At 41.7% G+C, this 26,125-nt stretch overlaps 1 protein-coding gene across 3 annotated transcripts in view; it reads right to left on the minus strand.

Moving 5' to 3' along the window:
- The window catches only part of lekr1 (Leucine-, glutamate- and lysine-rich protein 1), an 84,434-nt gene extending 63,490 nt beyond the window's left edge, over window positions 1-20,944 (minus strand). For 2 of the 3 annotated variants that reach the window (XM_084350797.1, XM_084350795.1), the window contains exons 1-2: window positions 20,846-20,944; window positions 16,960-17,063 (exon numbers count right to left, since the gene is read on the minus strand). In XM_084350797.1, the coding sequence (XP_084206923.1) occupies window positions 16,960-17,046 (87 nt within the window). In that variant the 5' untranslated portion in view covers window positions 17,047-17,063; window positions 20,846-20,944. Of the gene's footprint in view, window positions 1-16,915; window positions 17,064-20,845 lie in introns of those variants that run through there. The other variant, XM_084350796.1, reaches the window with a different exon arrangement.
- Window positions 20,945-26,125: the final 5,181 nt, after the last annotated feature.

The following is a 26,125-nucleotide window of genomic DNA, read 5'->3' on the forward strand; positions in this document are numbered from 1 at the left end:
TAGTGAAAATCTGGAGAGATATCAAGTTATATTTCAAGGTATAACAACATATTTGATAGCCATTTACAGCCACTTCCCAGCTAACATTACTGATCCACACACCCAGTGTGTTTTACTTCCTGGTTTGAATAACTGTCTGCTAGGTGAGTGGTGATATTTTAGAATTAATCTACGCCTTTCCTATGGTATCACTTAAACAGCAATGTTAGGTAGGAAGTGGTTGAATGCTAACGTTAGCTGTTGTCTAACAGAAGCCAATGGGTTACCAATATGCTGTTTTACCTTTTAATATGGCTTGATTTCCCTCCAGATTTTCACTTTCCATTGTCCTTTTTAGTTGCTAATCAATCAGGAAGTGGTGAAATGATAACAATTTGTCAGATTCCCCACATTTTAACGACGTTCAACCTGGAACACAGCAGTAAGACATTTGAGCTTCCCACCCTGACCTTGACATCAGAGGAAAATGGTCTCCAGCAACAACAAATCACAATCATGAAACTCAATGGAAAAACAGTCAAAAAGGAAGTACTGAACACTGAAATGATAATAAAATGTAGAAAATACAACCCTCAGATACATCAATACACTCCACCTACACCATGATACTCATATCAAAATCCTATTTCGACACGCCTGAGCCTAATGAGTTTGTCACAAAACAAGAGTGAAAAGCAGTCTGAGATCTGACGCCTGATTGCTTTTTGTACTGCTTTATGTTCATTTCTTTGCAGGGTTCCCATGGATGCTTGTGAAATAAAGCAAAGGTGTGCTCCTAATGCTCTCCCTATTAGGTGTTGGCATCCACTGAGTTGGACTTTTACCCCGAGAGAAAATGAAAACAGGAAAATGGACAGAGAGGACATAAAGGGAGAGGGGGAATGTATTAGTGTGGGTGGAGAAAAAGCTACACAACACGACAATGTATTACATTGTGTTGCTGCAGAATGCACTCTGGAGAATATGGGCTATTATCTGTTTGCAGCGTGAGCTTGTGAGCGTGTCTGTGTGTGTGTGTGTGTGTGTGTGTGTGTGAGAGAGAAAGAGAGAGAGAGAGAGAGACAGATAGAGAGAGCCAGAATGAGTAAGTGCGTGCAAGTGTGAGCAATATTTGGGACTGGGACTCAGGGGGTTTTAGTGTTTACTGTGCAGATGTCCTCATGGTTCCTGCAGGCATAGATACAGCAAAAACTACTGAGTGTGTGTGTGTGTGAGAGAGAGAGCAAGAGAGAGAGAGCGAGTGTGTGTTTGTGAGTGGGGGTTGTATTTGGTCCAAAAATGCTTATGCATGTAAATGATGAGTGCGTGTGCATGTGGTGGTGGTGGTGGGGGTGGGGGGGTTTCTTATTGCAAGTGATGTAGTCATGAAGACCGACAACAAGAGGGCAATACGCAAAGTTAAAGTGACCTGAGGGCTGAGTCGTGCCTTCGCTATTGCTTGAGAAACACGCACAAATATACACAGCTTTCTCACAGTCATACAACCCAGCGCAAACACAGTCAAAAGCACACACGGGGGCAGATGAAAGACGCAGACAAAAACACCCAAAGACGCACACAGACTAACAAACAGACACACACATCACAACCCACAAAGCTACAAGCACGAACACGTAAGCGGGTACAAACAAAAGACGCAGACGTAGACGGACACATACAAAGGCAAATTTACTCACATAAGCATCTTCAGACAGACAGGAAACTCACACAATTGCTCACTCACACACGCACACACGCACATACCCTGAGGGCAGAATGTCTGCGCCACCAGTGGGTTGTGCGCTCCCGTGACTGAGTTTGGCCCCGCGGGGAGACCCCTTGCCCTGGGCACTGACACGTTCACTTAGCACTCAAACCACAAAGCTAACCCCCTTCACACGCTCACACACACACACACACACACACACACACAATTACAACCGCACACAAGCACACGTGCTTGCACAAAAAATACCTGAGAGGAAAAGAGAGAGTCGAGGACTGTTTGAATGAAACAAGGAAAAAGAGTGAGGGAGAGGAGGAGAAAGGTCTTGATGTCCTTTAAATGTTTCATGCCAGCAGCCAATAGATGCTTCTCTTCTACACACCCAATCTCTTTGTCCTCTGGTGCACACAACACTTCTATGGCTCCCCTTGTGTCTCTTATCTCTCTTTCATTCTGTCTCTTGATTGACTCCATTAGTATGCTGGACTGCGGCCACGTACAGCTCTTACACTCGCAACACATTGTTTTAATTCATCTGGTAAAGATTATTCTATCATATATAAAGCGAATGAATATCTATTACAGAGGCTCTTATAATAAAATCAACATAATGTATGTAACTATGCAGAACATGTATAATGCCTCAGGGTACATTAGTGATGTAGTAGCTCAATCCTTATTCAATAACCACAGAGCGCCAGTCCTCCACCTCCTCCTGTAACTGAACCTCCAGCATGCGTCCACACCTAACAGGTACCATGACCGCTCTGTGTGTGAGTGTGTGTCTGTGTTTTGCGTCCCGGACCCCCTCCACAGTCCATGTTATCGCCACATTGCTTCGATGCTCCATCAATTAAACATGGGGCTATTACCTCTCGCCTGATGTGAAACATTTAGGAGGGGTGGAGTGGTGCAGGTGGGGGGTAGAGGGTGGGGGCATTCTGTGGGCTGTTGGTGTCTTGCCAGGATAAGAAACATAATTAATTTACACGATGCCTTTTTAACTCCCTGACTGTCTGCGTGTGTCTGTCTGCGCTCATTGTCTCATGCACTAAGGGTGGAGATGTGACGCCATGCAGACAAGACATAAAAAATATAATTTTTTTTGTTCAATTTGGCAACTTCTCCTTTGCTACGTTCACTCCACCTCTCCACTCCTCCTTCACGTTTCCCTAATCTTCCATCTCTTCCATGCATCCTTTCTCCTTCCTAAACTGTCCTTTCCTGCCCTTTCCTCCTCGTCTCCCTCGTCCACCCCCGCCTCTTCAGCTACAGCTGCCGTGACCCATCTGGTTCATCAAAACACTAGAATAGGGTCACTGTCACGAATGTAGACACCAGACACACACACATGAATGCACCGTACACCCTTGATGTCCATACGTACGCTCACATGCATTCCATGACAAAAAACTGACCAAGGCATCCAGCCGTCAACACACACAAGCACACATTGTTCCAACGCAGTACAATCCACATACAAACACAAATGAACCCAATGTGATTCATAACTTGGTTGTTCTTGGTTGTTATGACATGCAGGATTTATTGGAGAAGTTAGAAGAACTACAAAGGCAGCCACTTAAAGGGACAACAGGCTAGGATTGATGTTCTGCATCAAACAGAGCCTCTCCTTTTATTTATGTCAGTGCAACAATGACTTGATTAATTTATTATTCAGTCAAAAGAAAACTGATTGGCAACTATTATTAAGATTGATTAATCATCTGAGTTGTTTTTCATCAACATTTGCTGGTGAGGACTCGCTGCTTGTCTTTATGGCAGTAAATGAAGAGTCTTTTGGTTTTAGACGGTTGGACAAAAGTAGCAATTTGAAGACGTCGCTTTAGGCTCCGGGAAATTGTGATGAGCATGTTTCACAATTTTTTGATAAAAGCATTGATCCTAAAACTCGAATAGCACTTAGTAAAGCGCAAACCTCCGCCAAGGCCCAACAGTTTCCTCTAATTCAATCAAGCCAAATCCAATATCAAACTCGATAGCCATATATAAGTCTACATTTTAAACCAGCCATAACTGCATAACCAGGTCTAGGATCCACATCAAATTGTACTCAGCGATACCAAAGAAAATGTTAAAAAAAAGCCCCAGGTGAGGACAAATTCCTGGATCTGTCCCTTTACAAACATCCGCACCAATTGTTAATGGGGTCTAATCTGGGCTGAGGCCTTGGCTCCATCCAAGTTTTGTGGAAATCAGTAGTTTTTGCGTAACGTAACCTAGGTGGAGGTAACAATCCACAAAAAAATCAGTAATGAAAATAATCGTTACATCAGATACTACTGACCTGTTTGTGAAGCATGCTTTTTCAGTGTTTCTTTGTCGGGTTCTCAAATACTTTAAACCTTTGGCGTCTGTACTGAAATTCATCAGATAGCTTGCGGTCCAGGTTTTTAATGGAGGGACAGCTTGCAGGCTGTACAAAGCAGGCAGACACAGAGCTTTGGAGACAACAGGCCCCAACAGATCTTCACAAACAGACAGACTACACAATTTATTTCCTTTAATCCTCACTACTAGAAAAAACAGAATTCTCTTGTGTAATTTTTTAAAGCAGGGAGGCTGGAAAAACTACAACCCACACTCACAGACGTAGTCGCAGAATTACTGTATGGAGGCACAATTCAGTGCACAGTGAAATCTGTTTAGAGATGTTATGGAGGAGTAAAAGGCACTTAGGCGTTTTTTTTATTTTGGGTGCCTGGAGGATTAGAGGCATTAGGATTAGGTTTAATCAAGTGATATGATGATGGGCGGCGGATTTAGACAGGAAAAAACAAAGGCAGGAGCGCTGCCAAGCATCATACCTGGACCCTTCTAAACTCTTTCAGACTCTCTCTCTCTCCCTCTCCCTCTCGTTCAATCAAACAAATGCTTTCTCCTTTCTATCTGCTTAGCTGGCACTTCATCCCGCTTCTCTCTGAAATCACACACACGATAGATCACGCAAGCATTTAAGAAGGGATTAAGTAGTTAAGGGTCTTATCCATGTTTTTTTCCCCTAATTTTCCTAAATTATTTTCTTTTTTGGACTGTGACTGCGTGAGAGCTTGTGGGGTGTGTGTGTGTATGAGTGTGTCCTACTCAGAACATGGTCCAGCTGTGCTCTTGTCTTTGCGTGTCAAAACGAGAATGTTTTTGTGAGCTTTTGTCACTTTGTGTGCGTGAGGGAGCCCTTTTGTTTTGGCTTTTTTGTTGTTCTTCTTTGCTTTTTGTGTGTTGCCAGCTTGTGCGTGGAATATGCCCGGGCGCATGTGCGCACATAGTCGCGCACGCATCCGTGTGCTTGTATTTGTGATGGAGACGGCGCTTCGTGACTGTGGCTTTGTTGATTTTTGCGACGATAAAGACCCCCTGTGGTGCTCAGTGTAGCGAGAGCCAACACTGAGATTCCACTCATCTGGACCCCATGGCGCACCACACATCACATGACAAGTGTGTTCGCATTTATGAGCAAGTACATGAGTTCAGATGTAGGCAAGTGTGTGTATTTTCGTGCGTTTTTTCCTTGACCACGGCACAGCGAATGAATATGTTTCTACATCTTTTTGTCTGGGTGTGTATGTGCGCGTGTATATGGGTGTGTGTAGACGAGGGGAAAAGGGAGGGGTAGCGGTGGTCACAAGGGATAGAGGGAAGTGCAGGGCAGGGGGGGGGGGCAGAGGCGTGCGAGTAGTAGAGAGGAGAGGAAGGGGGGGGCAGACAGATCAGGGGCATACTGTACCGTGGAGTGGATGAATCAAAGTGTGTGAGATGGCCAGTGTCTGGGTTGTGTGTGTCTGTAAGGTAGTAGCACAGACAAATCCACAGTCAATCACTCAGACTCACACACACACAGATGGATGCATGCGGAGGGCAGGGGTTGAAATGATCAGAAACAGTCCCAGGAACGTCAGGAGGGCAGCCAGAGGGCAGGAAGGAGGGGTTGACATCACCATTGGGGGTAGTGAAAAAAAATTAAGGAGCATATTAAAGTGAGGGGCTCGGAGGGGGGTATAATCCAGTGTTGCATGTTTGTCGGCTGACTGGCTGTCCTCACGTTTGCATACCTTCCCTTTCCTAGCCATCCTTTCTCCGTCTGCCTGGCCGCCTACCTCGCTTGCTCCTTTGCGTGGAAGCAGGGAAAGGGCAGTGGCAGGGAAAGAATCACCTATGGCTGCTCGACCGGCACTTGGCCACGCATGACATCACATCCAAACACAGGGTGAGGCACAGCACGGCATGGCACGGCACACACAACAACAAACAACTAGCCTGAGGAGTAGGCAGCAGTGTCCATTTTGTTCCATGTGTGGGGGGTTTGGTCACAAGGGAGTCTACCACTCACTCTACTTGTCCTAATGTATTTTCTTATATTGGGGTATGCACCTCTCCAGAACTGAGTGGTGACAGCGCTCACTGCAACTCGGTGGCTTTTCACACTATATCAGCGGCAAAATTGGGCCACGAAGAGCAGCTTAATGTCTTTTGGTGCACAAGACAATTGACAACCACTGCTTTAGTCATGATTTGCAGTGTAGTATACTGCGCCTCTGTCTTAAAGATCTATTTATTTTGATACCTTCACTGTTGGGATGCTGTAGAGCTTTAAAATATGCCTTAGGCATTGAATAAAACACCTGCCTGAGTTTTATTCCTCAGCCAACAAAAAGCTTTGTTGTTTCTACACAGTTCAGTGTTGTTATAGAGGAGGTAACACCAGCCGTTAAAACTCAAACGTAGTCAAATTATCATTTCACCACTTCCTGATTGATCAGCAACTGAAAAGACAATGGGCAGTGAAAATCTGGAGGGACATCGGGCCATATTTCAATGACAATATAGAAATTTGAACAGGCCTGAGCCCTGCAACTGATGTTTTGTAATATTAAAACCTAGGCTGTTTGCTTCATAGTCTCCAATACACTCCACACTAGAGCAACAAAACAAGAGAAATGCTGTATTATATTTTAATGACTCTCTCTTTTACTCAGGTTTGAAACACAGACTGAGTGCAGACATGAGAGAGGTGAGGGCAGGACAGCAGGGCAGCCAGTGAGAAAAAGCAGCCAGAGAGAGAAGGGGGAGTATAGTCTGTTACATTAATCAGACTTAGCAGACAACACATGTGCTTCCGTTAGCCCCACTAGACCACGCATCACAACACACGGCTCGGCACGACATGGCACGGCACGGTAGGCCAAGAGAGGCCACAGGAGGTAACACTGGCTGAAATGTGTGTGTGTGCGTGTCTGCCTGCCTTGTTTATCTGGGTGCATTCTTCTGTTTTTTCGATTGCTGTCTAGTTTGTCAATGGAGCCTGTACCTTTTTGGACATTTATCCTACTTTTGTGTTCTTCGTCTGCAGTTTGAACCAGGTGGACTGACATTCTGTCTGACTAGATGACAGTCAGTGGAGCAAAGCAAAACACAACCTCATTTAACCTTCTTGAGCAAGAGAAAACAAGTGCCGTCGCCTGTGGTGTTTAACTCTGCGCTGCAGCTAAGTGCATTATGCAAAAAAAAGCTTCAGACATTTATGAATGAGTAAAACAGAGAGCATCTAATTTAGATTGACGGTACAAATAACTAAAGCTTTATGTCACTAAAGTGTTCAAGTTAACATTTTTCAAACCTTATCAAGAATTTTGCATAAACATATTGACTTAGATCCGTTGCACTAACATAGTAAAAGAAACAGCATAGACTCACAGTATCATTTGTCAGCCTGCTGGCACTAAAATTGATCTTACTCATTTAAAAAAGAGAACTAAACCAACACATTTTAATCTAATTAAGAATGCAATGAACGATTGGAACTAGAGAGAATTAAATTCTCTCTGAAATAACAAGGAAATAATTTTTTGCAAAATTTGGCAACCTATTACACACCACTTCAATTATTTGAGAAGAATAAAGACAGTCCCTTAGAGCAAGTAAATAAAGAAACTGAATATATTAAAGAACAGACTTCTGAGACATCCAACATCCCTCTGATTCTTTTTCATCATGCAATCTGTACTGACTGATATCAAATATCACTAATTAGAGATGAAGGTTTTGACAGTTATAAAGCCTGTAACATAACAGGCCTTCTGTAATCATGGATAGATTTTGAAATGCACAGTTCCCATATGTAAAATCTATAATTAAAATCTATATTAAGTAAAGACAAAATATATGGCATGTTAAAAATAGTAACTACAACTACATACAACATAACAGAGGTCAAGAGGGGACACTGGAAATTGATAGTTATGTCACATTGTACTTAAATCTAGTTTTACCTGAATGCCATCATGGGTTCTTGAAAGGGACAGCTAGATGCTAAATCATACACACTGGTCCTTTAATGTTATAAAAAAAAATCATGTAAAAATCAAAATCTGTCACTGTTAGTTATGATCAGTGATCATTTTACATTTCTGTTGTCCCCATGCACTTTCCTTCAACTTCTACCTCACCTATCAAGCTTTCCTAGACTTTCAACAGGACCCACCAAACACACCAAGACTAGCTGTATTCAGCTTTGAAAATGCGTAAGTGGTGAAAGCCATAGCCTCGATAGTAAGAAATGATAGTAAATTAATGGAATGGTAGTAAGAATGGCAGTGAATGCAACAGTCTTCAAAAAGTGCAAAAATAGTTGAACCCCATGGATAATGGTCCATTGAGGCGACTATCAATAGGCAAATTCTTTCTTTTTTGACACTGAATTTCTGTCTGTATGACAATCACAATCAGAGCAAAATGTTGAGTCTATTAAAAGCCCCTTGCACCTATCATTGCATGCCGGAGATACTTTTTCTGCTCTCAAAATGAATTGTGACCCAAGGTATTCTGACATGAAAATGTAACATGGTGAGAGCAGTTTCACCACACAACAACATGAATTTCATACATGCCACAAACACTGACAATAATAAATAATAAACTGAACTGTTTTCTTGTATTTAGGGATTGACTGTCTGAACACTTGATTAAAGTGTATCTTTGGAAAACAACTGCCGCAGTGGCTGGCATGACAACTGCTTCATAAAACCAGCATGTGACCTTGTAATGACCCGTGGATTAACATGCAATATTGTCACTTTGTATTTCCAGGCTACAGACAACACCCGTGACAATATTGCACAATAATCCCCCCGCTGTCTCTCAGTCATTACTGCAGATCAGCATTCACCTGATGAAACCTCCCCCTCTCCCTCTCCCCCACTCTTAATCTCCCTCCCTGCCCAAGATTTAAGAAAACAGCCTGAAAAAGGCCAGGAAAGGTGAGGAAGACGATGAAGAGGAAGGAGGAGGAAGAGGAAGGGAGCAAGTCTGAGATACACTGATTAGAGTGAACAGACAACACATGTGCTGCCATTACCCAGCGACTTCCTGAGGTCTTATTGAGGGGAACGAATCAAGACAAAAAAAAAAAAAAGAAAGAAAAGGGAGGAGCGTGTCTGGTTTAAAACTATCCATTATTCAAGGGAGGGAGGACTGAGAGAAAGAAAGCGAGACAGACAGAGAAAGAAGAGAAAGGGAGAGATGTGTAGCATGGTGTAGCTCACTGGGACATGAGGCTGGTCTCTCTCCTCTCTTCCTCTAGAAGACTTTGCCATGCTCACATTAAAAATGGATGGATGGAGGAAGGGAGAAGGAGAGCAGTTGAGAGCCTTCAGTTGGACAGCTGACAGTCCGAGGCATGGAAAGACACGACAGAGGCTAGTCAGGGCTTCGAATTTACACCTTAACACTGAGTCAGACATAGCAGTCAATGTAATAGCGTCAGAGTTTTCGGAGAAAAAAAAGAACAAGCTCGTCAGCGACCAACCAGACTTGTCTGGTGTTTCAGAGTGTGTCATTGTTGTAACAACTGAGTAGGCGGATGGACAATCTGATGAATTATATCATGATCGATCTTAAAGACGTCAACAATCTACTAGAGATTGTGCCTCATTGACTAGCAGATCCATGCTACATAAACATACCTATATGTTATGGGGCCAATGAGATAGCTATGCTGATTGGATGATTTACTTCACTTCGCAGCAGTTAGCAATTATTCTGACGATATGCTGCCCCCCATTTGTTTTGACTATAAATTCTTACATATTCCACCTTTAAAAAAGTGACTTATTAACTCAGTGGAGAAGTGGTTTTATTTAAAGTATATTTGTAAAGCACAATTTCATGCAAACACAGCTAAAAGCACTTTACAGGATGATAAAACAGTAAATTAGAGGGGAAGAACTAAGTCAAATGTGTGTACACAAACAGAAATTAGTTATTCTATGCTATGCACTTGTGGACAACCCACAGTGGTTCGAACCAATCAGCATTCTTTTAGGAACTACTGGCAGCTACGGTTTAGATGTGACGCACAGCAAGAAGTTAGTGTAGATGTTGCTATAGCATCAGCTATATCAGAACAGGAGAGTATATTTCATTGGAAAAAAAGCAAAGAAGACACTGAAGGTTTTTCTCGCGTTTTCAATCTTCTCTTGAATGGCTTCAGTAAGAGTCTGATTTACAAACTGGTTCCCCTAGTGGTAGGGTTATCGATCTGGCCGATCTGATTGGTTAAAATTAGCTCAGTGATAGACAGATGGTCTGTCCAATCTCCTTCCATGTTTGTTGTTTTTTTAAAGTGCCTGCCCTTTTCCAAACAGCTTCTAGCGGCGTCTTTCCAGATGGTTCTGCGTAACAAACCATCCAAATCTTAATCATCACAAATACATGCCCACCCCAACATGGTTTTCCACTAAATTCACCACATGAAATTTGGTTCAGACATTATTATGTCCTTGTAAAACGAATGATAATACAGACTCAGTAAGCAAAGAGGTCTGACTGATGTGCCATCTTTGGAGCTGTTATGGAGAAAAAAAGATCAGGACCCTCTCAGAAGTTTGATTTTAGTTTGTCAGCTAAAAGAAGAAAACGATGCAGTCACACAGTCAGGTGAAGTGGCTCGATAAAGAGGTGCACCAGCTTCAAAACTCAAACATCCAACATGTCATGAAGAAGAGTAAGGCCTCGTCCCTTTTTGTGCCTGTCCTATCAACATACAGAGGACAGCATGGTCACACCGTGGACATGGTGTGTCTGCCTCCAGGGCAGAAAAAAGTGAAGCTCAACAACAGGTATTCAGGTGTACATGGAGCAAATCTGTTTCCATTTACTATAAGGAGTGCACAGCAAAGAGGACACCACTGTCTCGTCCATATTTACTGTTAAAGTACAATAAAAGTAAATACGGATTTACCAGATTTCTCAATCATTTTTAATGAATGTTTATCATTTGTTACATAATGTACTCACCCCGAAACCCACCCCAAGCAAACGACATTCTAAAGCCTGTCTACAGGGAGATGTTTCAGCAGCTGCCTGCCTACAAAGGCTACAAAACCAGCAGCTGGCGTTTCCCTTGCACATGACCGCGACCCAAAGCTGTTTTCATGCTTCTAGTCTATTTTCTACTGTTTTTCATGTAACTACAGTGATTAAGTGTCAGGCTCTGAGTGCTGCCAAAACGCGGGTGGCTTGCACTCAATACTACAGTATATAGACACAGACGAGGAGCTGGATCTGCTGCCGCTCTGCTAACACACTGCTTTCATTGGGTAACCTTAACTGTAAAATCAAGTCTTTAAACTGAAGACTGGCTGTAATGTTCTCCCGTTACTTTACAAAATGTCCTGCCTCTCAAGGTCTAAAACTCGCACAGTGAATACAAGGGCACACACACACACACACACACACACACCTGATCACACACAGAATGCTTAAACTCCATACAGTGTGACCTACACCTGACACTTTTACAGACGACAGTCAGCCAGGGAGCCAAAGCTGTACTTTGGCTCCCCAGTCACTACTGCAGGCCCTACGGTGACACATCCAGTGTCTCTGCTCTGTCAGCTATCCATGTAGAGCTACATTTACAGCAGTGTAACCCATATAGAAAGACAGAGAAGGAAAAGTACCATGTTGCTGAGACACTGTTGTAGTGATGGTAGCCTCAGGCTAAAAGTTGAATAGTCAATTAATCGATTAGTTGTCAACTATTACATTAGGGGCCAACTAATTTAATTAGCAATTATTCTGTATAATTTTTTGTGTGATTTTTTTAAAGAGAAAATGTCTGAAAAAAAATCTGATTTCAGCTCCTCAAATGTCAATGTTTTCTGTTTTTTTCACCATTTTCTGACATTTTAAAAGACCCACAACTAATCCTTTACTGGAGACAATAACTGACAGATTAATCGATAATAAAACTAATTGTTAGTTGCAGCCTTACTGTAATGTGAATGCACATTAGTGCTTCTGTGTGTGTGTGTGTGTGTGTGTGTGTGTGTATAACAGAAAGTGTCTTCATTTTTGGTCTTTCCGCTCTCATTCTATTCATTGCTTCTCTCTCTGAAGGAAACAAAAACAGAAAATCTTTCTCTTATGTCTTTTGCTCACACAGAAAGATGCTCCTGGCTCTCTCTCTCCCACCCGTGCTCTCCGCTCGCTCCCTAATTATCTATAAAGCGAACGTCTTGTCCTGTTACACTGTGTTTCGGAGCTCTTCACACACCACAACATTTGACAAGTTAACAGGGAGTATTGTCCCTATTGTCCAGCTTTCCTTTTCTTGCTTCCTCTCTCCCTCTCTTTCCCCACGTGCTTCCCTCTCTCTTGGAGGTGGACGTCTTGTCCTGTTACACTGTGTGTTTGAGCTCCCTTCGGACTGTGACACTTGACAAGTGAATAGGCAGTATCAGCACCTCGTGGAGAACAAGAGGTGCTCAGCTGCTGCGTAAAAAGGCTGCGGTGTACTCTGCTCTGTGCTGCACTGAAAACAACTAATCCATCAGCCATGTTTGGACTGGAGCACTGTTCCAGAAAACAGAGAATACATCTAAGTTAAAGTGTCACTTTGACAACTTGGAGAAAAATCCTGCCAAGTAAGGAAGGAGAGAAACAGCTTTGTTTTGAGTTTTGGTGGTGGCAATTATACGAAGGCTTGTGCTGTGTTCAGGCCAACAATGGCACTGTTGTTGCATTAGCACAGATGGGTCCTGACGCAGAGAGCTCCCACAGAAAATGTTGCTTTTTCTGCAACGCAATGCAACGTCATCCAGGAGTGCACTTTGTTGGCCAAAGAGTGCAAACACAAAATCCAGACAGACTTCTTCAACAGGAACAGGACATTTTCCGAGAGGCACTTGCAGGGTACTAAAATCCAGCCCTTCACTACTCTAAACTTCTGCGTGGTGTTTTGGAGCCTGATAACACTTGAAATTAACAGATTTTTTTAATCAAACAGGACTTCCTGGATCATATTTCATCTTCTCACTGGTACCTGTAACTACACGCCAACGCAGCCCCTGCTGTTATTTAATGCATCACTATTTTTAGTCTGACCACCTGCTTAGAGAAGCAGGTTTCTTGATATTCAATTCAAAAACCGTCAGTGAAAGCTCTCTGGTCCCTGAATAATAATTGCTAATGTGCCCTTGAGAAAGACAAAGAAAGGGACTGAGGGGAAGTGTGACTGTGATCACATGACACAGGTTGAAACTGAAAAGCAGCATGTATTCTCCGCATATTTACAATGAACTACAATACTGCGTTGGTTATCTTAGATTCCTTTGTTATAACTATTGTGGTGGCAGAGACAAAAGTTCTGCACTGAGGATGGAGTGGTTGGTTTAGCTCCACATAAATATGGAACAAAAGATTAAGACTATCAGATTGCAGATTGTTGGTATAGAGACGTATTTTGTTAAATTTTAAAAAGTGCACATTTGCGGAACAATTGTAGCCTCGTCAAAAGAAAATTTTTTTTGAATTGTAGGTTTCTGCAAACCACAGATACGTTAAATTTGTACTTATCATGCAGATCATATCAACACTTCTGTGATAAATGTCATATGACGTTCAGATTACATGTATACAGTATGTGCTGACTTAAGGCGTTAGGCAAGATGGCTACGAAGCGAGAGACCACTGTTTGAGATGGCGTTTCTACATTTGTAAGTGCGAAACCACGGGATATTTTTAACAAGACACCAGGACATCTTACAGCCATGTTTGAGGCGACAAAACCAGATATTTTTTGAGAAGGTGTTGGGACAATCTGTAGCCGAAATCCTGATATTTTACCGAGACATCAGGAGATTTTCCAGCTGTGATAGTGGCAATAAAACCAGACATTTTTAACAAGACGTCGGGACAATTTCCAGCCATGTTTGTCAGATAAGCTAAACTTTTCCCAACTTTAACCTAGTGGTTTTTTATGCCTAAACCTAACCACAACATAAAAATATAAAAAAGAAATTCGAATAAAATTGAACATAAAGAAATTGAAAGCTGCAACATAATGGAACATAAAGTTTCAACATAACTGTGGTTTCCAGGAATGAACATTGCCAACATTAACTCTGGTGATTGGGTTGACAATGGATGTCACTATTGAAAGAAACACCCCGATAGTGGTGAGTTGCTAATTACCTTCATTAATGTCCCAGCATGCACTGGACAGAAGACAAGGAGATGCCATGGACAAGCTGCTAGACCAGATGCTGCATGTCCAACATAAATTAATACTCAACATGAAGAGTCAAAAGGAAATCCATGTAAGTAGCTGGTAGTGTCACACCCTGTCTAACATCATTTGCTGTCTTATTATGTATGTGGAAGTACTACAATGTATTTTCATGTGATAGTGTACCTGCAGCTGTATTCAAGCTGCATCCCTGTGTATATAAACATACTGTCGACATTAAAGTTCAGTGGAAGTATGTGCGTTCCTGTTCCCGAGTGTGTGGGTGGGAGGCATGGTGTGTGTGTGTGTAACCGCAGCGCTCTCCTTCTCAGCAGCCCACCATTAAACCTTGGTGCCAGCCCTCTCCCAGCACACCAGGATTAACAGCACTTAAATGGGCCTGTTAGTACACCACCTCCTCTTTGCCTCCCACGCCGACTAGTGCACATGGTGCTGCCCACAGCTTTGCGCTCGCAACGCACACAGCCTCTGTTGTTTTTTGTTCTCCGCTCGCCCCCAGCCACCTAAGCCTCCTCCAATAAATGGTGCTGAAGTGTACTCAGCGGGGGGCTAAGCCCAGAACATCCTCTATTTTACGGACCTATTGGAATCTGAGTGGATGACAAGGGGGTGAAGGAAGGAGGGAGGGAGGTGGACCCTGAGACTGAACCAGATGGATGAGCTATGATCAAAATGTCAGTCTCTCCCTCCCTCTCTTTGTTATTGTCTCTCTTTCCTTTGCTCTGTGTCTGGTTATCACATGGCCCTTGTGGCAAATCATAAACAGAAGGACTGAAACGGATGCACACACACACACACAAACACACACGGGGGAGAAATGGTTGCCCACCACAGAAATCAATAAATAAAATAGATTCCCATTTGTGTCTGTTGGCCACGGCGCAGCAGGCAGAGAGACAGACGGACGAATGGATGGATGGGAGAATGGACTGTGTGTTTGTAAGAGACGTTCGGGAGGGGGAGAGGTTGTCTGAACATGGAAAGGCCACCCTCACATAATACCAGGGGACGTATTGTTCACAGCCATCTACTGGCCTCAATGAGAAATTCCAGAAATGACTAGAGAGCAACAGACAGAGGAACTGAGAGAGACAGGAAGAGAGTTTAGAGCACAGAGAGAGACAGAGAGACAGAGAGACAGAGAGAGAGAGAGAGAGAGAGCAGCCTCACAGACACTTTGAGTAATCTAACTACCTCACTATATGCTACGCTATGTCCAGTTGAGCAAAAATGACAAATGTATATGATAATGTACAGTTGCTGGGGTTGCAGCGATGTACCGTTTTCAAGATATACCATGGTATGAAAATTAATTATCATAATTAATATAATATAATAATAATAATTAATATAATAATATATAAACAAGTCAACAGTAGGGATTTGCCATATAACTTTAACAAATTTGCAATTTGCTTATTTACATCACGACCCTGCAGCAGCGATGTACATTGTTAAAACTGAAAGTGAGGTTGCAGCTGGCTTCACAGTAGAGGAGTTTCAAAAATAAAAATAGCTCTGGTGACAATGATCGATCGTTTACAATGTATCGCAAAGCAATATAGGGAACAGAGAAACTCTGTCACAGTTTTTAATATATTAATTGTGGATATCATTGTCTAAAAAATACTGTTCAGTCAATGTGGCCTACCTCTAACCAACTTGAGCAAGAGTAGGGTAGATTTTAAAAGAAAAATAAGAAAATGAGTTTAGCTACAGCTAAAGCAGGTGCAGAGGTCCTTCCCACATCAGCCAGCTGCTCCATTTGGCATATTGTACAGTTTTAATGTGGAGGAGATGAACTACAGTATATACAAAGGTTACCACTGTATGTGTAAATGAAGCCAAGTTGGCTAGGTTTCCCACAGGCATGAGAAATTAATTAACTCTGCTAAGGACGCAGGTGGGAAACACACCTCTTCTCACACACATCTCAATGGGAAGTAGAACCACTTGTTATATCCATTGGCAAAAAAAAAGTCATAATATAATTCCTTTACTTTGCTGTTTTGCTTTAATGTAAAGGCATGTAAAAGAGCCTATTTGAAATATGTGGTTTAATGTGAAAAATGCTTTAGCGCCAGCTTGAAAGGGTTTTCAATATCTGTAAAACACGGTTTTTGGGAAAATGATTTCCCTTTGACAGACAGAGAATACACCGACCGTAGATACTTTATGTGCTTCCTGTTTAAATGGGGAGAAGCTGGAAATATTCCCTGCTAATTCATATTCATACCATATGGCATATCATATGGGAATATGTAACTGCCACCTGACATTGACAAGGATATAAAGCAACACGCATCACTGCCATGTTAACTTCCTCTGTGCTTTATCTTAAAACAGATGGAAGATTAAAAGAGGAAACAGTGTCCCATTTCTTCAAATCATATGGATTACTGCAGCATATGGAGAGTGTGCAGTGTCGAAACATTCATCAAGACGGAAAAAATACTGTATGTTCCCAACACATTTGTGTTTCTGGGTTAAAAAAAATCCAACATATGTTGTGTCAATATGGTCTTTCATTAACATATCACTTTGAACGGTAACGTGCAGTACGGTCCCACAGTGAATACATGTCTGTGCTGTGAAAATGATTTCATATTGGTTGCCCTGGTGTTCAGATCTAACTTCAAATAGAAAGAAAATCAGCAAGGTACCTGCCAGGGCTTTTCAGGGACATGATTTTTGAATCCCTGCCTACCTTTTTTATCTCTTCAGGCAGTGGGTGGATCGGAGGACAGTAAAGAACCATCTTCGTTTCCTCCTCCCCCTCCTGCTCCGCCTCCATTGATCTCTCCTTGTCTCCTGGAAACAAGAAGAAGACCAGCAGAATAAGCCATACAGGAAATGGTATACAGTGTGTGTTATGGATTTTCATTTGATGCTGCAACTAACAGCTATTTTCAATACTGACTAATATGTCGATTTCCCAAGACCTAGAAACACTGTCAAATTGCTTGTTTTGACCAACAGCACAACATAATCAACTTTCAATGCTAGTAAACAGCAAAGCCAAAAATCCTTACATTTGAAGATCTGGAACCAGCATTTTTACTTTATAAACAGTTAAATGATTATCAAAATTGCTATTGGTTAATTTTGCGGATCAAGTAGTTGACTTATTGACTAACTGTTTGGAATTGAAGATGAGCTTTAGCCTTTCAAGTAGGGCTGCTCAAAGTGGGGTTCGCAGGCCAAAGTTGGCCCACCATGAGATGATTCTAGTAAATTATTAGTAATATAAAAAATTATATTATGAATTGCTGTTTGTGCTGTTCTATTTTTGTGAACTTGGGATCTATGAATTTCTTTAGGAACTCTGAAAAATTATCCTTTTTCCTTTTTTTTTCTCACTTGTCTCTCATGGCTTCCATATAATACCATTTTACATTTTAACACAACTGGTGCTTGCTTTTGGCCTGTGTGGGTCACCATTCACCATTTCAGTTTTGGGCACCCCTTTGGGTTTCTGAATGAATGAACGTCTGTCATTTATATTGTATGATGTCATCACCCCCCAAAAAACCTCAAACAAAATCCTGCAATATGAACAAAGTGATTCATCAGATTAAATGAGTTGGTCTTTTCGGAAATGACTGCATCTATCTTTTTCTCAATAACTTTTGACTTTTAGACTTTACAACCCTTTGGAGTTATTGGAAATGTTAGGATCAGAAGAGTCAGAAACAATCCCGCACAGCCACCACTGGAATCTAATCTACAAATAGTTTAATACTAATAATGTTAATGTAGCCTAATCTTTATCTGCAGCTGTGCAGAAATACCAGGTCTAGACAGACATGCAAAAGTATACACTGTATATATCAACAATCAAACGTTGATTTAGAATTTGAATTCCAACGTCCCGAATTAAGTTTTGAACTATTTGATACTGCCCTAATCTTGAACTGAGCTCTTAAGAGGTGAGTTTTGTGTCTCTCTAGCTCTTTGAGTTCTACATTCTTGTAAAAAATCATCCCTTCCCTTCAAATTAGAACACACTGTCCAACAGTAGTAAAAACATGCCAACTAATCACTGTAAAGTAAACCCTGATATCAAAGTATGTCTAGAAAGACACTGTGTTCTACCCAATATTACCCAGGAAAATTGACTCCTCTTTTCAGGATAAAGGTGGGCGGTACTTTTAAACTGATGAATAGCACTCAGCCTCTGAGGTTAATGTAAGGGTAAATCCCTTAGCGTGATGTCCACCATATTAAACCCATTTTCCGTACACTCTATTCAATAGATTAATCAGTCAAGCTTATGGCAGCATTAAGCTTATAGACTGTAGATTATGGCATTTCACAGCTGAGGGTATTTGGACTTCACAGCCATACATTAGTCTGTCCTCCAACTTAGGGTGACACAAGGTCTAACAAGGACTGATTCAACTTTCAAGAGTGGAAACAATCCACAAGAAACAAAGTTCTAGTAAGTCTCGGTTGTAATTAATGATTAATTGTATAATACATTCCAGTTTCAAATGAGTCAGAGAGAAAATGAATTGAGTAAAATCCGTTCTACGTATTTTCAGTTGCTGCAAACCAAGGAAAGACCCCTGCAGTGTAATAGTAACTACTGAGGAACAGTCAGTGATGTGCCCATGGGTGAAGGAGGTCATGCGAGGAGAACAGTAACGCAAGCCTAACCCAGCCTCTGTCTGTCTGTCGTTGTGTGCATGCTTTCAGGGTATTTATCCATCCGCTCACTATTAGGGAGGGAAAACCATCACGCTAACTCAACACTAGACCTCAGATTGAGTACCTCTGGCTAACTTCGGGCCAGAGGTCACTCCTATCAGATGGTCCTGGCACACGGCTGCATGCCAGACATTAAATGCCCTCGCAGACCATCGGAGGGAAATAGAGTGAGAGGGCACACAGGAAAATGTACAGCACAAACACACAAGGATTTGGCCCAAGGCATAATGCACACACATAGACACACATCAATCTATACTGACAGGCAGGTTTAACTTAATACACACACACTAAAACATTCATTCATTCTCGCATGTAAACAAGCACGTGAACTCCCTCTGTTTTTCTTTCACACTCACACACCAGTGCAGACACACAAACCCTGCTCAATCAAAGAGCAGGCTTCATGCTCATGCACGCTAATAGCCTGATTGCCCCCCTACTGTCTCTAGGCTCTGCATTTAAAACACAGCAGAGATCCTCAATCGTTGGCTCACACAATGCAGATGAATTAGTTACGCCCTGTGACGGCATTAAGCAGGCCTATCCTTTTAGATGGACGCAGATATAAAAGGGCTGATTTTGCATGACAACTGTTCCCCCGTGACATTTTGTCCGTTTTAGCCCTGATTGAACTATTAATCAGTCTAATGTGAGAGAGGCAAGCTGTTCATAAACTCATCTATTCTGCATGGACGCATGCCCGAGTCGTGAGAGGAAACAAACACGAACACATAAACTCATGAGGGCACGCGGTTCGGCACGAGCACAAAGACAAGCACTGAGGGGGCTACAAGGGAAGGAGGCTCCAAGATTTAGAAGTTAGAGTTATATTAGGGAGTATGATCACGATCACCCGATAAGCACACATATTTTGCAATGATCCCCTAAATGTGGTTATGAATCAACTGTGAGGAAGATATATAACCTAGGCAGGATATTTTACAAGTTTAACAATAAACTTTATCATCCAAAATCACATCAGTGCACTGAAACAGGAAATTAATAATTATTAATCGCCCTAATCATCTTTTTTTGCATTATAGGCTCTAAAAAAACAAACAGCTTTGATATCTGTGATGGGCCAATATGGGCCAATCAATATATCGGTCAGGCTCTAGAAGAAATGTTCCTCAACCACCTCATTATGAAAGAAGCAGATGGAGTTGAAATAATTTGAGTTTATTTAACCACAAGAAGTGTTTGTTTCAGGATTTGAGCAGCATTAAGTTTTGTTGTAGTGGTATCCAACATGTTGGCCTCCTTCCTGCCCAAAAATGCATTGTGGGTAATTGATAGTAGTCAGAAAATAGTTCACAATCAAACACAATCAAAGCACGTGTCTGTGTGGTTTGCAGACCAAACATGCAGACTTGGAAAAAATGCTATAACATGTTTTAAAAATATCCTGCAAACCTATCAGATACCCTGGGGAGTTTATATATGTAAACAGAGATATCATCTATAATACAATAAACTGCATTTATTATTAAGAATTCAAGCATATATTATTAAGAATTAAAGCATATATTATTAAGAATGACAGACACATTCAAGTCCCTAGATTAGCTTACTTGCTATGTGTTTTGTGTTCAAAATGCAGTTTTGTTTAGTTGAAGGCAAAGTAAACATCATGTATTATTAATTCTACATTACTTTAGGTCAATATTTAGTTAATGAAGGGGCGAGCACTTTGTGTTAAAAATAAATAAAAGAGACGTGTTGCTGATCTCAAACACTGGCAGAGCTAACTGAACGTTAGCTGACCTTGTAAACAAATCAGTGCGGTGGTCTATCTTAGCATTTAACACTGCAGTCACACACGACTGAACCTTTATGATTTGACTCTTAACGACTTGCAAACAGAATATAACTTTACCCACCCGTATTCAACAGTCTCTTTCGGAATGAAGGCGAAAATAATCAGAAAATACAAGAAGTTTTAATGGACTTTTCCCTGACATGAGCCATGCTCTGGCTGTTGCGGTTGCTATGGCTACGACGCAAGGACGCTACGACGCAGCCTTGTCACGTAGCCACGCAGTGAGGTAGGAAGTTAGTTTCCTATCAAAATAAAAGCATTATAAAAGAAATGATTTAATTTGAGAATTGACTATCATGATACACAAATAATCACATGTATTATATTGCAAAATTATTCAGTTTATTTGTTATAACAAATAAAAAATATCTTGTTTGAGAGGGAAATGGCTCAGTGTCTGAGAGAAAATGTCCCAGGTCATCTTAACCTTGGACCATCTTTAGACTTCACCAACCTTTCAGCGTCTGTGTGCCATTCTCATTCTCTCTCATCTCATTTTAACCTCTTGAGACAGTTAAATCTCACCACAACCACCTTAACCGCCTTCGGTCTCAGGGGATGGAAGCTTTAGTTGGTAATGCTCATCACTTCAATTTTATGCTTTGACAGCTGTAGGCTTCACATGACAGGACTGACATGAACAGGCCAGTGGCGTTCCTGTGGGTACATGACACAACAGAGTTAAAGGCTGAGAAAACAAGAAGATGAAACTGATATTGATCCTACCTTTATACATTAATGATGATTTGAATCAAATGACTAACATTTCCAAAATGTCAGAACCTTAGCAGAAGCATAAACAAAAAAAAAGCCGGCTAGAATACATTTTGTGGGAAAATTTTTGAAAGCTTAACTTTAAATTAGCATCATCTTTTGTGAACATAAAAGATGAGTAAGTTATCGTGTAGAAAATGCAGGCAGACAACGCCTTGAAGTCACATTAGCTGAGCTCTGCCTGCTTGCATGCATAGGTCACACTCCATGCTCTGTTTGGGTTGTGTGCATTTAATTCATTGCCTCTGAAGTAATTTGAAATAACGGCCAGACATGCCCACCGGGGCTCTAACAGGACCAATCATTTCATGGTAATACTTGGTTTACAAATTACTCTAGACAGACATTTTTGCATTTTTATGTGATATCATTGCCCTTATTTCTCTGTGAATGACCAGAGCCAACCTGCGTCTTAATTTGAGCTAATGTCCCTCACCCTAATAGAGAGTGAGTGAGAGAGAGAGAGAGATCTTTGCCATGATTTCATTTGTAATGCGTGTCGTGCTATTTATGGACCCGTCAATGAATCGTGCAGACTCAGTTGCTCTGATGCAAATTGCGCTCACCCACTCAAGTCTAGCCTACCTTCCGTGCTTGTTTATCTGCCTCCACAGCACAAAAAGATTTGGTGAACGTGACAAAAGGGGGAAAAATGTTGTACTCAGGCAGAGACAATAATCAAACCTCGCACCCTACTGTGCCAAAGAGGGGAGAGGAAAGACAAACAAACCCCCCCCTCCTCTTTCTGTCTCACTCCCTCTTACCCTCTCTGAAAGCGGTCATATCCTCAAATACCCCCATGGCAAGGGCATAAGAAGAGGGAGTTAGTGGCATGGATTTAATGCAGCATCATAAAGCATATAACTGGACCAAAGCTGAGAATCATGTTGTCATATATAAAGTTCATCAGAGGTCTTTGTGTAGCATGTCCAATAGCTATACAAGAATAGCACACTCTCAGAACAGTCTGGCTACGTCAGCATTATTAGAACAATTTGATTGTCCTCATTATCATAATTTTAATCTCGCTCATATCTATTTCACTTTAGCTAGTCTTATTATTCAACCCGGCTAGGTTAATAATTGATGAGAGCTGAAATTTACACAAAAATAATCTAATTATTTCTTGGTGGTAATTGTTTCAGGGAAGCACTAGACTGTATTTTGGGCTGTCTCCCTGGCAAAAGCAAATTAACCTAATTTGGGAAGGTGCATCCAGTGTTTTAGGGGCACTGAGCCTGCAGGGACCGGGAGCTTGGCATCTATTGAGTCTGTTTCCGGCACGCTATGCTGTGTGGGCAAGTGTATAATGAAGCATGCTGAGTGTGTGCTTGCGTGCGTGTGTGTAAGAGAGAGAGAGAGAGAGAGAGAGAGAGAGAGACAGAGAGAGACAGAGAGAGGAAGGAGGAGGAGGGGGAGGGGCGACAGGCAAAAGTGAATGTGTGTCTGTGTGTGCATGCACGGATTTAAGAGGGTAGGAGGGGTGGACGTGACCCACTATTCTTTTTTTGGGCATGAAATGACTAATATTGTCACGCTTGACATATTTGGGCTAGGCTATGCGGGACAAAATCTGATGGCCAACCATGCAGGTTGAACTCACCGAAAATCTCCACAAGATGCACGAGCAGCACTGCACACTCACAACTGTGAATGACGCTGAAAGAGGAGAACAAAACTGAGCAGATGAAACTGATGATGTACACTTCTTTTCTCTAAAGAAAGACCCACTCTTTCGTTTCTTCTTTCTTTTCTCTGTATTGTGCTATGACTTTTATGACACAAGTCCCAAAAAAGCCCATCCCACCCTCTGCTTACAATGTGCTTGTCGGATATGAGCTGTTTCCTTAGTATTTCTTTGGGTAATACCATATGGTCCTCTTGTGCACGCAATGTTTCTGTTCAGTCCACCTGTTATGTTGCGTCACTGTGTGGTATCCCTCCAATCATGTTTTGCCAGCCTCTAACTGGGCCTCTGTTTTCCTGTTTCCTTTGTTTGTATAAAAAAAAATCCCACATCTGATTCATGAAAAATATGAAGACCGCTTATTTGTTCATACCCACACATCCCATGCAATTTGTCATCGGATTGTGTAAATGCCAAAGTAATCCTGTGTACATAAGTCCTCAGAGCTACATGTGGATGCTTAAAAGTCAGAACAAATGAAACTAAAATAAGAATAAGAGCGATGATTAATCCATAAGAAATCTCTCAAAACATGCTGCCTTACAAACTATATCGTTATATACATAACTTACTCCACAGTAATCATCAGAGTTCACAGGTAAGGTATTTTTCATTGAAATGATCAGCCATGTAATAAAGAGATAAATCATTTGACTTTATGGAGGGTCACGTGTACAATGTAGTGTGACAAACTGCACGTCCTTTTGCCTCCGGTGCCAACTCTACCGTACACATCTATAGTTATCTCAGTGCTTTTTCATCTATAATTTAGTTAAAATGCTTCACTTATCACAGTTCACGTTGAATATATTGTTAAAAGTTTACCGTTCTTTTTTGTATATGTTTTTAGCATTTTTGATTATTTAGATAATCACATTGCTGTTTTTAACTAGTGAGGTTAGCATGTCAGCTAGCCTAGCTCTGCATATACACAATAGTAGAACAAGTCACAATTTGTGATTTAGAAGAAGAATCTTTATTTGTTCACATATCACACAATGTACAACAAAGTGAAACTGGTACTCTGCATTTAACCCATCCCGAGAGAGCAGTGGGCAACGTTCAAGGTTGGGGATCAACTCCTGATCTTAGCCAGTGCCTTGGTCAAGGGCACTGACTGCAGAATTAACTTTTGATAGTGGGGAAAACTGGAGTGCCTGGAGTAAACCCACACAAACATGGGGAGAGCATGCAAACACTGCACAGACAGGCCCTGCCCCAGCGGGATTGTGAGGCAACACTGCTAACCACCGCGCCACTGTGTTGCCAACAAAATCCCTTATTCAGCAATAGGGACAGGGCTTTACTGCTTTACTCCTGTTTCCCAAGACGGTGTATGTCAGTCATTTTCGTTTTTGGCAGCTCTTCCAAGCACCGAGCATTTAAAAAAAAAAGGCCATAACAAGTTAGCATGTGGCAAGTTAATGTCGCTAATGGTCGCTAATATAAGTATCAAAATTGCTAAACCCACTACATACATTAACAATATATACAATGTGAACTTTGAAAAGTGAAGTATTTTAACTCAGTAAGTCAGTGGACTAGAGTTGGCACCGGAAGCAAAAGGACGTGCAGTGTGTATGGCGGATATATGTCACACTACATTATACAAGTAGAGAATTGAGTCTTGTCTAGTCTTTGGGGTCATGCGTAGTTCAGTACACCCAGAAGAGGGCAGTGTAATGTAATGTAATGTGTAATCAATCAGTAAACGGCCTTCTAAACGCATTCATTTTAAATATATGTTAGAATTAGTGGCCCTATAAAGGGCAAAATTGTGAGGTAGGTTGTCTTGTGCCAAGAATTCCTCACAGCAGAAGTCAGTCACTAACATTATGACGTAAGCTTATCTAACATCACTGTTAGCCTAGCTGACATCAGTCAGTCTCTTGTCTTCACCATTGTTTTCTTTGAAATCCAAAAATCCAGACCAAAGCTTCAACCAAAGCGACGGTGAAACAGTGTCTGAAACTCCCTCCGCCCACACCACCATCCACCCTGATGTTCACTGGTGGACTCTCGCCCCTCCTGGTGCCCCCATGTTAAAAAAACGCTGCAAAATTGCCGTCTTGAATGCCCCTATGGTAGATTTAACATGATAAAGTGCCGTCTAGGGTGCCCTTCCAGTCAAATAGTTAATAGTTCCCTGTGTGTTTTATTACAGAGGTGAAGTAGTCATAATCACATAATAAAAAAATTATTTTATTTTGAACCAGGGCTTGTAACTATTTCACTATAAATGTATCATGACATTCTGCGCGCACTCAGCATTCAACATTGAACTGGTGCCCTTTTTTATCTGCCAATACATTAGACGTACTCGGATGGCATTAATTGGTTTGTTTCGATTATACTCTGGCCTTTTGACCTGCGATCTATGGCTGATCCTCTAGTCTACACTGTCTCCATCTGCACGAGGCACTAAGCAGAGGACGGTTTACTATAAGGTGACGTGATTGCTAAGTTTTTAAATTCAAACTGCTACCTCTTGCTACCATCCGGGGGCCACCAGTGAGTGAAGTAGGACAACTTTAACATCTTGAGGACTAACTCACCCCTTGTTAAATTTAGACTCGAATCTATCCATCGAGATAGCTTTCAGCTTATGTGTGCCTCTGTGTCTTCAGGTTGATTTGCATGTATGTCCCTGTCTGTCTTTCCGTCTTTATCCTCCTCCTTGTTTGTCTCTGTCTGATGGTTTTCCTGTCCACCCATCTCTCTCTGCCTGAGTCTTTACATGGCTCTCTGCTTGCCTGCCTGTCTGTCTCTCTGTCTTTTTGCTTATCTGCAGGACTATTAAGTGTGTGCGTGTGTGTGTGCCTGTGAGTGTGTGCGCGTGCGTGTGTACTGAATGGATTTGCATGAGAGCCAGTGGGGTGA

The sequence above is a fragment of the Pagrus pagrus genome (genome assembly GCF_965226575.1).
Source record: "Pagrus pagrus genome assembly, chromosome: 4".
Classification (NCBI taxonomy): Eukaryota; Metazoa; Chordata; class Actinopteri; order Spariformes; family Sparidae; genus Pagrus; species Pagrus pagrus.